Raw genomic sequence first — 16478 nt, 5'->3', positions numbered from 1 at the left:
ATGTTCCTTTTTAAAGCTTTACACTTCTATAGTTACGTTGTGTACTAAGACAGAGGGAAAATGAATAGTTGTTATTATATTATGCAGAACATGAAAAAAGTGGTCTTTTGCAGCCATGGTACAGCAGTAAAGTTTCTTGATTATCATAATGCCAAAATGAGAGCATAGTTTCTAGCCATATATCAGCCTAGAAAGTAGCAACTTTTCATTTTCTGATGGTCTTCGTCCACGATGTAACTATAGAAAAGTCAAGCTTTTAAACAGGGAAATTATCGAAACACATTTTTTGAGCAGGATGCTAATGGTCTTATCTGATTTAATGATCTATGCTAAGCTAAGCTAAAAGTGTTCCCAAACTGCTAAATGGTAATGTTTTATATGTTAATGTTAAACTCAAGGAGAGTTGTAAAATGAGCCTATGGGGTATATGCCGAAGCAGGCTAATAAGACTTTTAATTTGCCAGTAACCTGGGTTAATCGTTTCCGGTGAAGTGTATGCCAATGCAAAATCGGCGCGTTTAAGGTTTGTTTTCTTTAAAAATCAGCGATCTCCACTGGCTAAGTGATATCTGATATAAAGTGGGTCTCAGATTGTACAAGAAGCACTGCATTAAATAACATTTTTCCCCGCCATGTCTTTATAATATGAGCATTTATTTTACCCCAGTATATTCAATGGAGCTTCTGCGCTAGCCTGCCAATTCTGACAGGCGTGTGTGAGCAAACGGCTTTTTGTCTCGTTTTCCTCTTGAGCAACTAAATGAATGCCAAAGTCTGTTTAACTGATTGTATTTGAATGACATCACAACATCAATGCTGTAAAAAGAACCGTATAAAATGGAAAAAAACTTAACAGATAATAACAGTAACAATAACAATAACAGATCACCGGAAGCTTATCAGTATGGGAAACACACTAGCTCGGCATATACCCTATTTACCAAAGAGTGTTGTTTTAAAAAATGTTTGCGTGTCTTAAAACGTCCAAGCCTTTGATGTCAATGATATCAAGTGTACTTCATAATGGCACAATACAACTTTTTTGCACTCTCCAATGTTTTTCTCACTCTCGAATTGGAAAGTTTACTTAAACGCAGAAACTGCAAGATGTTCTCATGAATATTTCATTGAGACAAGCACATCTAGAAAAGTGAAGTGATGTAAGTCTTCAAATGTGTCTTGCAGTGGTGCCTGGGGACTGTTTTGACGGGAGGCCCAGGGACCCCTCCAGGCTGGACAGGACACGGGACGCTGTGAGCGTGACGTCTGAGAGACTGTTTGAGAGACCCTCCACACCGTCATGTCCAGGGAACAGCTGAACGTGGGGGATCTGCTTCCCCTGCTGGAGACCTCCGACCTCCGCCAGCTGAATGAGATCAAGGGCCTTATTAATGAACACCTCAACACAGGTGCAGACAGAACTGCCGCTCTATGTTTGCATGACTTGATTTATAGTAGGGCTGCACAATTTAATGCTTCAGAATGAACATCACAGTATGTCCATCTGCAAAAGTCACAGTGATCATACTGTATAGTATAGTAGGGCTGCACGATATTGGAAAAATCTGACATTGCGATATTTTGTTTTTCTGCTATATTTATTGTGACATGAACACAATTTCACCTTTTCATGGCTCGAATAGCTCCGTTTGTAAAGAAATCATTAATTTAGATTGAGAACGGTAATTTTGTACAGGTATGAATAGTGTATAAAGCATTAATAAACAAATAGTAAGCAAAAATAATTACAATAGAGCAAAGAAAAAAGTACAATAATTAATAATAAACAGGTACAGAAATTGAATAATTAAATATCATAGTAAAACAACACTGTGTTATCATCCGTGTATTAAAATTTCTGTCAAATTATTCTTCTTTAAAGTAACAAATGTTGTACTTTTTGTGCCCGAATGCTCTTGAAATGTCTTTAAAACACATGCCAGTGATAAACTTTCACTCTGTTATGGTTATATGGTGGTTTTGATCAATAATAATCCCAACTCAACTTTACATATCCTGCGATGTGACTTTTGCGGACACACACATTGCAATATATCGATGCTGAAATGATATATTGTGCAGCTGTAATATAGGTTACAACAAATAACAGTTCAGAATTTATGGATTAATAGCAAAGTATGATAATAGAGTCTGAGTTTATCATTTGCAGGTTGTTACTGTGTGAGCAAACTTTAGAGTATATACTTTAGAGCAGGGGTGTTCAAACTCGGTGTTGTCCTGCAAAGTTTAGTTCCAAGCCCAATCAGACACACCTGGGCTAGCTAATCAAGCTTTTGCTAGACCTTCTAGAAACATTCTTGCAGGTGTGTTGAGGCAAGATGGAGCTAAAATCTGTAGGACACCGGCCCTCCAGGACTGAGTTTGGGCACCTTTGCTTTTAGAGCATTGAGCTATGAAAAAAACAAAGATGTTTGTAGCTTTTTACAAAGTTTAAAGGGGTAAATCACCCAAAAATGAAAATTACCCTCATCTTTTTTAAACCTTGATGAGTTTCTTTTTTTCTGTTGAACGTAAAATAAGGCCCCCATTGACTTTCATAGTAGGAAAACAATTCCTATGGAAGTCAATGGGTGCCAGCTATCAGCATTTTTTGGATTTTTGTTTTGTGTTAAACAGAAAAAGAAACTCAAATAGGTTTTGAACAAGTGAAGGGTGAGGAAATGATTTTCAGTTTTAGGTGAACTGTCCCTTTAATTGCGTTTCATTTTGTAGAGTGAAGACTATGCAGCGTTTCTTAAAACATAACACATAAAGTACTGCTTATTTCATTTGGAACTTTTGCTGTATTGCATTATCTATGTTTGTAATTTGTGTATTATGCTATTATAGTTATACATCTGCATATAGCTGATGTAGCCCCCTAAAAAGTTGTTAAAAATCCAAACAGAGCTATTTCCATATAGAACTATTCAAATCTTCTGGTGAAATAGTTTTCCTATCACAACATTTTTAGTAGAAAAAATACCACAATGTCAGTTTTTTTTTCCCCAATATCATGCATCCCTAATTCCTTTAATTCTTTTGAATGTTTCATTGCATCATTTAATGTTGATTTGTGTTTTGCAGATCGAGGGTCCATGCTGCTGAATGGCTTGGTGGATTATTTCCTGGAGACCAACTCTGCCCAGACAGTGCACATCCTGTCCTCAGTGAGGGAGCCACATGATAAGGTGACTGATTGAACATAGATTCTCAGCGTTTTGTTCTAACACAATCTTAAACTTGCTTCACGGCAGTTTTAAGTGTGTTTAACTTGCAACAAAGTACTGAAAATGGAAAATTACAGTTGAAGGTAAAATTATTAGCCTCCTTGTGGAATTTTAATTTCAAAACATTTTTAAACATAATCATTTTAATATCTTATTTCAAGTTAATTATTTCTTTTGTCTTTGCCATGATGACAGTAATGAATATTAATATTAGTAGTTATTTTGCAAGATGCTAGTATTCAGCTTAAAGGGCAATTTAAAGGCCTAACTAGGTTTTTTAGGTTAATTCCCTATATTTATATATAGTGTTTTCTAGACACTCAAAGCACTTTACACATTGAGGGGAAACTCCTCATCCACCACCAGTGTGCAGCATCCACCTGGATGAAGCGACGGCAGTCATATTGCGCCAGACCGCACACCAGCTGATTGGTGGAGAGGAGACAGAGTGATGAAGCCAATTATGATATGCGAAAGGTTAGGAGGCCGTGATGGACAGAGGCCAGTGGGCAAATTTGGCCAGGATGCAGAATTTTTTTTTACTTACACTTTTTCGAAGTATATGCTGGGATTTTTATCGACCACAGAGAGTCCGAAAGACAGCCATTGGGACCTACACACACACACACCGCAGGTTGTGCACTCCCTGCTGGCCTCACTAACACCACTTCCGGCAGCAACCTAGCTTTCCCATGTGGTCTCCCATCCAGGTACTGACCAGGTGCAGCCCTGCTTAACTTCAATGGGCGACCATGTGAGAGTTGCAGAGAGCTAGCTAATGGCTGCTAGGTTAACTAGACAAGTTAGGTTAATTAAGCAAGTCATTTGGACAACAGTTGCTTGTTCTGTAGAAAATGTAAAAAATCTTATAATAGATTACAATTATTAAAAAAAATCTTATAAAAAAAAAAAGCCCTTTTCCAGTCAAACTAAAAGAATAAAACTTTCTCAATTTATTCAAGAGAATGGTCAGGCAAGCAACAGTCAACAAAGGGGCAAACAGGTATATGCAGATAATGCAGAGTTGTAAACAAATAACGGGCAAGTGGTCAGAAGGCAGACAGCAGACAAGAATAACAGTGAAACAAACAAAACAAAGCGAGAGTCAAAACCGGCAAGGAAAACGTGAAAATGAAAGTGAATATGAATTCAAATGTCACAGGAGTAATAATTTTAGTAATAATTAAAAGTAATAATTTTGCCTTCAACTGTGTACCTTAAGTTTAGCATGTAAACAACAGCAATTGTCAAAACCATCCATCTTCACAAATTAATTTTCGAATATTGTGTAGTTTCAGACTCCAAAAGGTTGATTCATGTGTAAATATAAATGTTAGTATTATAAATAATAATATAAAAATTATAATAAAGTAAATAATTCATAATAAAAAATAATTGTACAGTTTCATAATTCATCTTAATTATGGTTGCTTTTATTATTATCATTAATATTATTATTAGTAGTAGTAGTACATACTTTATTCTGGCCAATTTTTTGTAGATTTTTAAAACGATGTTTGTGGCTTGCTTAGCTATATTTTATTAGATTAGATTACCATTGAATTAGCTGATGCTTTGATCGTGTTTTTATATTAGCCAAGTTGCCCAAAAACAATAATGCATTAATTATTACTAATGATGCACATATATAAAACTGGCAATTTGAAGTTTTGGAACAGGTTCAATGGGCTATATGCACGCAGACTTTTAATTTTCTGCCAGGCAGCCCCAGGGTTTTTCCATTACAAAATTGTCATCGATCTTCACTGCCTGATAGATATACAATATGAAGTGGGTTACAGATCAGACAAGAAGCACTGCATTAAATTCCATCTCCCCCCCCATGTCTTTAAAACATGACAGTTTATTTTACCCCAGTATTTTCAATGGAATTTCTACGCTAGCCTGTTGCTACTGACTGGTTACAATGGTCTTGTATCCCTTTTTACTCTTGAACAACCAAATGGATGCTTAAGTCTATTTAACTGAATGTATTGTAATTACATTACAACATCAATGCTGTAAAAACAACCGTGTGAAATTGAAAATGGTCACATTAAGCTTTCACAGAAAGTTTATCATTGGCTTTAAACCTTTAGCTGTGCATAGAGCAGCAGTTATAATAAGTCTGGTTCATAATATGACTTGAATTTTTTTGGTCTCTTTCTCAGCACCTTTTTGATAAAATGAATGAATGCATGGCTAAAGCCCCCTGTCGCCTGCCCACCCTCACTCTCCTGGGGCACGTTGTTCGTAAGCAGCCATCTTGGATCCACAAGATCGCGCACTATCCGCTGCTGCTATCTCTCCTCAAATGCCTCAAGGTAAGCTTATAGTGTGAACTTTATCTGATTTGCTGTTTGGTATTAAGTGGATGATTTTTTGAGAGTTATAACACTTTGTTATAACTGCACACTATGAATTAGTATTAGTATGTATTAGACATTAGTATGCCGATCTTTCGTGGCTTAAGAGCAAGTGTATAATGTGCTAAATGATTGAATTTTTTGTAATTTAAGGATTTATGCTTCATTACTAACTTAAGTATTACATTATTTACAAACCTGTTTTGTAAGAGTTGTTGGTTTTTTAAGATAATTCAGAATGAGTAAAGCCCTGGTCAGATCACACAGTTTTTATTGTCGGTTACGAAAGTCACTATGTCAGATTATGTGATTTATTTATTTATTTATTTATTATTTTTTGATAAAATCTTGACTTGTCCTTGGTAACAAATGTGCCAGACTACACGTTCCTTCCTTCTACGACGAGCGTTATTTCCCAAAGCAGTCACAAGTGTTGCTATAACAATATTTGTTATCTCAATTTGAATTTTTTTTTATTTTTTTTTATCTCATGTCAATCTCAATAAACACTGATGCTTGCAGACAACTAATAACTACCTTATTTAAGTACATTCATTATGACATGGATGGCTCAAACTTATGATTCCTTTTTAATATTAAGATATTTTCTTTGAAATCTAAATGTATATTTTCCTGCCAGGGTTGCTTATTAAACAATCTCTCACCTGAACTTTCCGCAAGTGTGGAGAAAATGAAAGCACATGGCAGCAGCAATGAAAAATCAGATATAAAATATATTTATAAAATATATATTTAAAGACATAATCTTTAAAATAATGATATGTTATGAAATTAGCAAATATATGACAGGCTTGTGATACAGTCACAGTGGAGTATTCATTAAATCCTTATTTTCCACAGTGCGAAACAAATCATCAGCTCGTATAGTTGTGTAGTGGAGGGTACAAAAATATAATTTGTATATTTTTCTTGGAAAAAAAATCATTTTGAAACAAATTTCATTTGCTATAATTTTATCTTAATTTTAATGTATCTTTTGTTAATCAGTTATCTATAAACAAGAATAACAAATAACATTTTGCGGTAAAGCTCTTCAAAACAAGTGCGCTATATGCACCAAAACACAAATTGCTATGAGATTGTGTTGGTTTGTTAAATAAAATAATATTCTAGCCTAAATAAAATTAAATTGAAATATTTCAGAGAAGCCTATATTAAACTGTTTTCACTATTAATGACAAATTTGAATAAGCAGGAAATGCTTTTGCAATGTATTCGCGGCACTGAACATGTTTCCAGATGACCTCAGAAGAACAAACTCTGTTGGAAGGATGAGAGAACTCAAAAACTCGTTGTGAAAATGGAGATGTTTGCATATTTGCACCAGTCTGTCAGATGGAATTGCTTAAAACATTTTATTATCTTAGAAAAGGTAGTTAAAGATTGCATAACTTGATCCTATCCACCCGTGACCAACCCATAAGTAAATATGCAGTCTATTTTTTGATCACCTGACCAGCGCATTAAGGCAGCACCCACTGATATAACCGAGAACTGATGTGCTCCTGTTTCACAGTGTCACCCACATGACAGAACTCCTCGTGAAGAACGAAAAAAAAATTAAACATGCTAGACCTTCTATTAATAACCTATTCAACTGAACATTTATACAGCTTATATTCCAAACATGAGGTAATAGTTACTCTCTGTGTTAACAAATGGTTTATTAACACAAATTCCTAACGTAACCTAATCTAAAGTAAGGACTATTTATGCTTTGAAATCCCTTATAAATGACAATTAAAGGGGACCTATTATGCCCCCTTCTACATGATGTAAAATTAATCTCTGATGTCCCTAGAGTGTTTATGTGAAGTTTCATCTCAAAGTACTTTACAAATAACCTTTTATAACTCTTTGAAACTGCCCCTTTTGGCTTTGATCCTAATTGTGCCATTTTAGAGACTGTCGCTTTAAATTCAAATGAGATTCAAAAGAGGGCGGAGCTACAAATGCTTGTGCGTTAGCATATTGGCAGATAAAAGAAAACATGACTAATGTTAAAAATGTTTAAATAAGTGGTTCAGAACAAGGTAGTCTATAAAGACCACAGTTTTCAGTTGTGCATCCTAAAAACTCCAAATTTTATAATGCCTCTTTAGTCACTTTTAGACATTATCTTCGGCCTGTATGGCATGAAAACTCTAATGGCGGATGGTGACTTCTCACTCAGGGCTGTTTATGTTAACGAAGGAGAGATTGTCACTAATGGAAGGGACTGTCCCCTCTGATGACATGTACAAAGGGAGAATGGCAATCAAAGTGTTTCTGCAGACTGTTTTTATTAAGTGTGATTATAAAAAAATAGAATTTTTTTTTATTAGAGGCTGGCTAAATTCACAGAAGGTTGCCACACAACTAAGTTATAAAAATGATTTTTGCTTAAAAAGTCCCCTTTAAATATTCCAAACATAAAAGAGAAATGAACAACAGTGATTTGGAACAAAGAATATTCATTTCAAGACACAAAAATTAAGCAAAGTATGAAAGTATAATCAATGAGCACATTATATATGTTCTCATATGATGTGTCTGATGTGAGCATCCGTGGAGTTGCTTTTTAGCGTTTGGGCTTTCAGCAGTGACATTTACATTACACTGAACTAAGCTGAACTGTGAAAACTGGACTCAAGCAGTTTTGATTTGCTAGAACTTCATCTATGTTTGGCTGCTTTGACAATCTACATTGTAAAAAGCTCCATGACACTAAAGATCAATTGAATAAAAATCTATTAATGTAGACTTATTGATTAACAAATGATAAATTCATTTGTTAATGTATAATAAATGATTCGTAGTGTGCAGTTCTAATAAATTGTTGTACATTTTTGTACTGTAATTGTAACATACACATATGATATTTGATGTTTTACAGACAGACACAGATGTTGTGGTTTTGATAACTGGAGTCCTGGTGCTCATCACACTTTTACCCATGATTCCTCAAGCTGGCAAGCAACATCTCTATGAGTTTTTTGATATCTTTGGACGTCTGGCGTCTTGGAACCTAAGAAACCCAGGTATGAATGAATTGCTTAGTATGACGCAGATATATACAATTTTTTTTCTCTGAGGTACATTTTGTTTAAAAAAGTTTCTGCTTTGGTTTAATCTTCTAGTGAAATTAGAAAAGTAAGTATGAGGCCTCATAATATTTAGATTATATGTTAACTAGCTGTGTGATCTCTGCTGACAGGACACGTACCGGAGGTTTATCTCATCCATCTGCACGCAAGCGTTTATTCACTCTTCCACCGGCTGTATGGGATGTACCCCTGCAATTTTGTTTCATACCTTCGCTCCCATTACAGTATGAAGGAGAACATGGATACTTTTGAGGAGGTGGTCAAGGTGAGCTGGCAGTCACGGTTGCTTTTGCAGGAGGTTTTTCAAATACATGAGATTTAATACTTCGGTTACTTTATTTTAAGGTATTTATTTTAAACTACGCTTTATTTAAAATTTTAGCATTGTTGCTTATCCTGTTTTTTTTCCCCTCTCAAATGCCTGGATGATTTTCATTTCCTGTTGCTTTTACTGCTCAAAAACAAAGTATTATGTGTGCATATCATACCTACAGGGTTTGGCATTAACACCCTCCAAATGCTGGTAGATTTCACCTGTGGCTGGTTACACAGACACCCCCACTAGCCACATTAAATAATTTTTAAATTGCCAGTGCTGCCTTATCACTAAAGAGTAGAATTTTAGTTTAAGATCGTTTGTCAATATGCGTGCAAATGCTATCTTAGAATTCGAGAAGCAGCATGAGCAAAAGAAAGCAGGTGAATACCGAATGAGAGGATGATCAGGTGCACGGTGAGACACAGGCAATCCCCGCTCACTGACAACAGCTTTAATAGGAGATTAACTCCATTTATCTATAGTATAGTAACTGGTGCTCTGAGACCTTTAGCCTGGACAGACTACTATGTATAGTTCTAGATACATGAGAATAATTTTTTTTTAAATGTTAATTGTTTTTTAAGAACATTTTTGTTGAATTAAAAGTTATATTTTGTTTGTTTTGACCCATTATTTGAAATCTGTGCCAAGCAAATAATTTAGTTTGGTGTGGCCAGAGAAAATAAAGGTAAATCCTTAGTGTTGAGCCCTAAAAAGTCTAATAAAACTTGCAATGCGACACTCTGAAACCACAAACCATTTGCTCATGCTCATTGAGCAATGGCACAACACACAAAAAAGTTAAATGACCGAGGAGGCTTGTGGAAATAACATAACATCTAAATCAAGTAATTTTAACATGCCAAAGTCTAATGTATGCTTATAAAATACATTTAACTAGTGGTTGACCGATATATCCCAACAACACAATTGTGGCTAGTGAAAATGGCAAGTGGCGTTGAAAAACTACTAGCCACAGTGACTGGTGATCAAAAAAAGTTAAAATCAAGCCCTGCATACCTATAACTTTAAGTTGAACAATTCTATTGATTCCTTAAAGGGATTAATAAAGTTATATTACTGTATGTAATGTAATCAGCCAATAGTTTTAACCAATTACTCATGCATATTTATATAAAAAACAATACCATGATCCAGTACCTAATTGTGCTCATTTCTTCATTCATACTTTTAGATTACCTTTGTTATGTTTTCTAGCTATTTGAATTTTTCAATATGTATAGGTAAAATACTCAAAAATACAACACACAGACACACACATATAATATAACGTATAAACATGTAACAAACTATACAAATTATTATGCAAATGCAATTGCGATTTCTACAATTATTATTATTATTATATATTTTAGTATTTTTGCAATGGCAAAGAAGTGTTGTCTAAAGCCATTACTCTAGTTTTCAGTGTCCCATGATTCATCAGATGCACTGTAATGAACTGTAGTGAATAATAGAGTTGTAGTTATGGTGCATCCATAATCAATAAATATTAAGCTCCAGAAATGACAAATTATTGCTTGAAATTTACTTATGCATTAATTGCTATTGTTTATTAGTCATGGTGTCATATCAGTCAAATATAACTGATGGCATTTGTGTCTGTGCTCATAATGCAGCCCATGCTTGAACATGTCAGAATACATCCTGAATTAGTGACCGGAACCAAGGACCATGAGCTTGACCCCAGCCGGTGAGACATTACTAACTCATGCCACTCATTGCAATACATAAACCACAGTCATCAGCTTTTATCCCTCATTTGGTTTCTTTTCTCCAAAGGTGGAAGAGATTCGAAATCCACGATATAGTTATCGAGTGTGCCAAAGTCTCTCTGGACCCAAAAGAGGCGTCCTGTGAAGAGGGCTATGCCAGCATGCCTGAGCATTTCTGTGCTCATCTACAACAACGTCCGGCTGATTGCACTGCCAGTCCGTATGGTGACTTCCACAGTAGCTACGGTAACAGACTCTTCCTGTCTCAAAATTGGCATATAGCAAAATAGCAGTGATTCTAGCCTTAATTCATCATAAGTGATTATGGGTTAGGACAGTAGGTAGTCTTTTCTTGCTGTTTTAACTACTGGTTGACCGATATATTACCAAGGCAGGTTTATCGGCCGATATTTGTCATTTTTCAAATATCGGCATCAGCCAATACATTTTTTCGTTTGGCTGACTTTTCTGAAGTATGCTTATGTTTGCTTTAGGCCTAATTTTTTGATCATTTTTCAAATGATTTACAATTTAATTATTATTTAATTATTTTTGTTGAACTTAAATGTAATTTTCCATTACAATAAATAAACTGATAGCTGTTAAATATCGGCTGTTGGCTGACCTACTTTCGTTCAAATAACCCATATCAGTTGATCAATATTTTTAACATGATTGCACTATGTAAGCAATCTGATGAAATGGGTTTTCAACTAGTTTTGGAAGTGGCCATAATATGTCAAGCTCAGAACAATTTGGAGCATATTTACACTAGTATTTTGCATTGTTTTTTATTTGATTGAATTCAATGCTAATACAAAAGGACCAAGTTCTTCCTGACACATTCTTGATCTTCATTAATAATAAAATTAATCTACTCTTTTCTGTTGTTGTGATCATGATCATGAGGATTACAATACAAAATTGGTGCTTTTTGACAACTCATAACTTGGCACTGCACAGCATCTTGTCCTCAGAGCCATCTTTATCATTTGATTTCTGTGTAGATTTGTTTTTGCCTCTTGTTTATCATCTCGTGTACATATCTTTGTGCAAGGCTATGCAGGCAGTGATTTAGAAGCAGGTGTTAATCTTCATCAGCTGATGTGCTGCTTTGACACCCTATTAAGTAATAAAGTGGCACATTCCTCAAGTCATTTTGGTAGACTGGCTTCAGTAAAAGCTTTTTTTAGACTGAGTCAGAAGGTTTTGAGTTCTGAAACATAGAGGATGTTTTTATAGTACAATGACCTCTGTCAAAAGTGTAGGGATATTTTACAGTTTGAACCCAAAAATGACCAGTCTGTATGATGAAGAAGATCCGGAGTCAGAGATTCAATTAAAAAGAAAGTTTACTGAAGATAGTTTGCAGTTTCTTCAGCAGAAGCCTGCTTCAACACTCGCAAATGAGTTCCTAGGCCGCTCTGCTTGCAGTCTCAAAACATCAACAGTTATACTCCGACATCACGTCATTAACTGTGTCATACATATAGATGTTTAAACCTGATTGGTTAAAGCACAGATAGACTAGGAAAATTTTCACATGGGTGTGTGTGTACAATTCTGAACAATATCTCAATATCTCAAGTATACAAATGTCAGACAGCCACTAGGATGTTCAGAGCTGACCCCATACCTTTGAAAGGACCCACAATCAAATAGAACACACACACTCAATGTACAATCATACCCAAGGCTGAGTGTACTCTCAGCCATCTTTATCAAAACTGTTTAAAAAAACGGTATAATCTACATCCAAACTGGCAGCTTACATACAAAGGAATTAACTTTAAGATATTTAACACATGGAAACCGTTGTTTCCAATTCTTCAAGAGTCCAGATCCACTCAGAGGTTTTCATGACCTGGCTGGCTAGATCCTGAGGAAACAAATCATTTGGCATACAGAAAAGCAACCCCACATATGTTATTCCAGTTTGACTCTGAAGTGGAATGACGCTAAGGTCATCATATAATCTATGCTCTTAAACGTTCAACTTATTAATAATCATAAAGACATGAGAAAGGATATGTATGCATCCTGGAGCGGACATCCATCAGAAAATCCATCGCTATCAAAAGAATTAATGAATAAAGATCAACAGATCAAAGGAATGGCTTTCTCAGTTCATGACCTTAACTATATTTCAAAAGCACAACCTGTTTTAAGACACAAATTAAATTAGGAAACATAAAATGTAGCATGCTGTCTCAAAACATAGTCACAGTCTGTTTTCAGGCAAACCCTTTTTTTTTTTTATCAGAGTCAGGATGTTGTTTGTTTTATTTCATGGAGATAATTTTTACGTCCATTTCCAGGAAGTTCTTCCTCGACTCATTTCTCCACCCCTCGTCAGCCTGTCGTCCCTCCCTTGGCCCTGTCCTCTATCTCAGGGACTCAGCCCCCCTACTGCAGCCCAACTGGATCCCGTCGGCAGGTAAAAGTCTTTTTAAACTCTAAAATCTCACTTTACACTGACAATGTGGAAGTACGAGAGTGAATCCAGTGAATCAGTGTTCTGCATATAAACCGATACGGGTTGTCTTTCTGGTTTCTGCAACAGCAGCAGTGCAGGAATCGGCGTCTGCTTCCCTCCTCCCTCTTGTTGTTTGTCAGCTTGTCAGCTGTTGTCTATAAATCAGCCATCCCTGAACCCCTCCCGTCCCGCTGCACAGCAGAGCTCCCCCTCCTTCTCCCGCCATGAATCATCTCCTTGTTCTCCAGGCAGGCTAAGGAGCCCAGAGAAAAGGAGGGGAGAGGTGTTGAGTCATTCTGGTGGGTGTGCAGGGCTTTAAAAAGAGAAAAACACGCCATCTCTTAGCTGACGCAAAAATGGTTGTCTTGGTGATGTGGCTGACGCCAAAGCGCATGTTTTTGCCCACTGTCAGGACCTTTATTGTGCTCAACCCTCTGCAGATGGAAAACAAACGGTGTTGTGTTGTTTTGTTCGCTCATATTTTAATGTCAGATTCCGATTTCTCAAGATTATACGATCACAGCTTTGTTTGGATTTGGTGCTTTCTGCAATATTACTAGGATTCATTCAGATACAGGATATTTACACTGATCGGCTGATGACATTCTGATTGCTCATGTTTTTTATAGCACAATATCTCACTTGCTGTTAAAGCGAAGCATTTTTCAAGTTTGCCATAATGTCTCTTTAATTTGGGGCTAGATGATGAAGTCTTTATAGCGTAATTCACACTGCAGCGACAGACCGCAGTAAACAATCAGGGCTTTGTTGAATCAGTGTGTTTCCCCTGTTGGCATCTGTCTGAGCTTGTTTTTGCAAGTTTAAAATACTGAATTGGCACTTGTCAGGTCATAGAATGTCTCAGAAGTGACATGGTGTAATCTGGTGATTTACTGCATTTGTTGGTGCGGTATCAGTTGAGCATTTGCGTGTTCACAGTTGGTAGGTTTGGTTTTTTTAAGCCAACTCCTGTGCATTTGATGTGAAAGTGGCCTTTTGAAACCTGGTGCACACCAAACAGTTGGACTTAAAAGGATCTTAGTCTGCTTTCAAATGAACTCTGCTGTGAAATTAAACCCTATATACAGACCAAATACATCTAAATGAACCAAAATCAGGGTGGCACGGTGGCCCTGTGATTAGCACTGTCACCTTACTGTCACCAAGAAGGTCGCTGGTTTGAGTCCGAGCTGGGCCAGTGGGCATTTCTGTGTGGAGTTTGCATGTTCTCCCTGTGTTGGTTTCCTCCGGGTGATCCGGTCTCCCTCATAGTCCAAATATTTGAATAAACTAAATTGGCTGCAGTGTATGAGTGTGTGAATGAGTGTGTTTGCGGTTGTGGCTGGAAGGGCATATGCTGCTTAAAACATATTCCAGAATAGTTAGCGGTTCATTCCACTGTGGTAACCTCTAAAATAGACAAAAAAACATGCGATTATAAAAAGAACACCATACAAAATAAACAACATTCAATAAACATAAACTTTACATTTTAATACATGTTATGATTTAAAAAGGTGTCTAGAGAAAATGTAACATTTAGAATATTATATTATTACTAAAAGAAATGGATGAAAATAAACAAGGACACACTTAATTTAATTTAACACTTAATTTGTTTATTCCTCTATAAGGAAAAGTGATAAAGCCAACAAAAGAGAGGCATGTATATGAGCTTTGTACAGTGCATTTGAAAATAAATAGAAGCAATCACAGAAATATAATCAAACCCAAAAGTTACAGATTGGAAAAAGGAAGTGGAGTGGATGCCAAAGCAAAGAACTAAACAAAACCAACAGCCACATAAACTAGAACACAAGTTCCCCTCTAATCAGAATCAGAATCAGTTTTATTGCCAAGTGTGCTTCACACACACAAGGAATTTTCTTTTTTACAGAAGCTTCCAGTGTACATAAAGTGACAAGTGACAACACAAAATAAATATGAAAAAAAAAATAAAAAATAAAAATGATAAACATTAAACAGATGCGGTTAGTCAAGAAACCTGGATGTTGAGTTGTATGTATACAGATTACTTACTAAACTTACTAAAGAAAATAAAAAAGTAAAAAAGAAATCGAAGTCTTCAGCGTATGCGACGCCAGTAAAGTACACTCCCTAAAATAATAAATAAAAATACAAAAAGCGGCGCTCACCCACTTACCTAGTGTTTCTGAACATTTCAAATAACTACGGGCAAAATGTATGTCACGTGACTTGTTAACCTGTTCCTTTTCCCCAAAAAGTAATGATAACTCTTAAACCGTATTGAATTTACTTTGATTAGCTCAGAGACACGGAATAAATCATGATACAGAAACAGAAACAATTGTACACAGCACAAACCCACACACACACAACACTGAACAAACAAGGCGTGCTGGTCAAATTTAATGTCCGCAGAATGAAGCCTGATTGGTCTGCAAGAAAATACCCTAATAAGGATTGACAGGCTCGGGATCCAATCAGCAGATACCTGAGAAGGATAAGAAAGGAGATTGGGCGAGACAGAGAGCGAATAACAGACAAAGGGAGAGAGAGCGACAGAGAGGGAGAAGGCACAAAAATCCAAACTCCCATGGACTGTAACAATACACATTTCAGGAACACAAGTATAGGATTAATTAAAAAAGAATATCTTATTGACCAAAAAGTGTTGTATTATAGTCTCTGCAATATATATGCAACAGTATTGCATATAATGAGAGTTTGTGGAAGGTGTAAACCAAACTGTCCATAAAGCATAAATATAGTAGATGCCATCTGATAATCACGAGATAAGTCTGTGTATGCAGTGAAGGGACTTATTTTGTCTGTGCTTGTGTTTATTTATAGAACTCCAGCTGTGAATTTAATGCCACATATGGGGTTAAGGATTCTCTCTGGAGCCCCTCCTCCCAGTGTGGGATGGCCACTCCCCCTTCCTCTCGTGGGATGTCACCAAACCCGGAACTGTCCCAGAGTGCCTCTCACCTACCGAGCCGCCTCTACAGCACACCTGGTGACTATACTGTCTACGCTCGTACACAATATTGATATTTATCATGTTGGCACGTGTGTCTGGCTCTCCATTTCATTAAGCTTTAGTATGAATTGGGTGTTCTGGTGATTCTCATGCAGCAGGTGGAAAAGGCACCCCATCCTCCAGCACACCTGCAGCCGCAACACCTCCTCCTAGCCTCTCAGATGAGTTTCCCCCTGTATCAACGCCACGCAGCACCGCCAGCCCACCATGCAAGGTACT

At 36.4% G+C, this 16478-nt stretch overlaps 1 protein-coding gene across 1 annotated transcript in view; it reads left to right on the top strand.

The window, feature by feature from the left end:
* tsc1b (TSC complex subunit 1b) overlaps positions 1-16478 on the top strand; it is a 40888-nt gene that overhangs the window by 5375 nt on the left and 19035 nt on the right. Inside the window, exons 2-11 of the mRNA XM_056445820.1 lie at positions 1186-1409; positions 3088-3191; positions 5402-5554; positions 8493-8637; positions 8814-8968; positions 10663-10736; positions 10826-11004; positions 13077-13195; positions 16070-16235; positions 16355-16473. Coding sequence (XP_056301795.1) covers positions 1301-1409; positions 3088-3191; positions 5402-5554; positions 8493-8637; positions 8814-8968; positions 10663-10736; positions 10826-11004; positions 13077-13195; positions 16070-16235; positions 16355-16473 — 1323 coding nt within the window. The 5' untranslated portion in view covers positions 1186-1300. The remainder of the gene's footprint in view (positions 1-1185; positions 1410-3087; positions 3192-5401; positions 5555-8492; positions 8638-8813; positions 8969-10662; positions 10737-10825; positions 11005-13076; positions 13196-16069; positions 16236-16354; positions 16474-16478) is intronic.

The sequence above is a fragment of the Danio aesculapii genome, chromosome 21 (genome assembly GCF_903798145.1).
Source record: "Danio aesculapii chromosome 21, fDanAes4.1, whole genome shotgun sequence".
NCBI lineage: Eukaryota > Metazoa > Chordata > Actinopteri > Cypriniformes > Danionidae > Danio > Danio aesculapii.
Note: the sequence above shows the minus strand (reverse complement) of the source record. Positions and strands in the feature narration are given on the sequence as shown.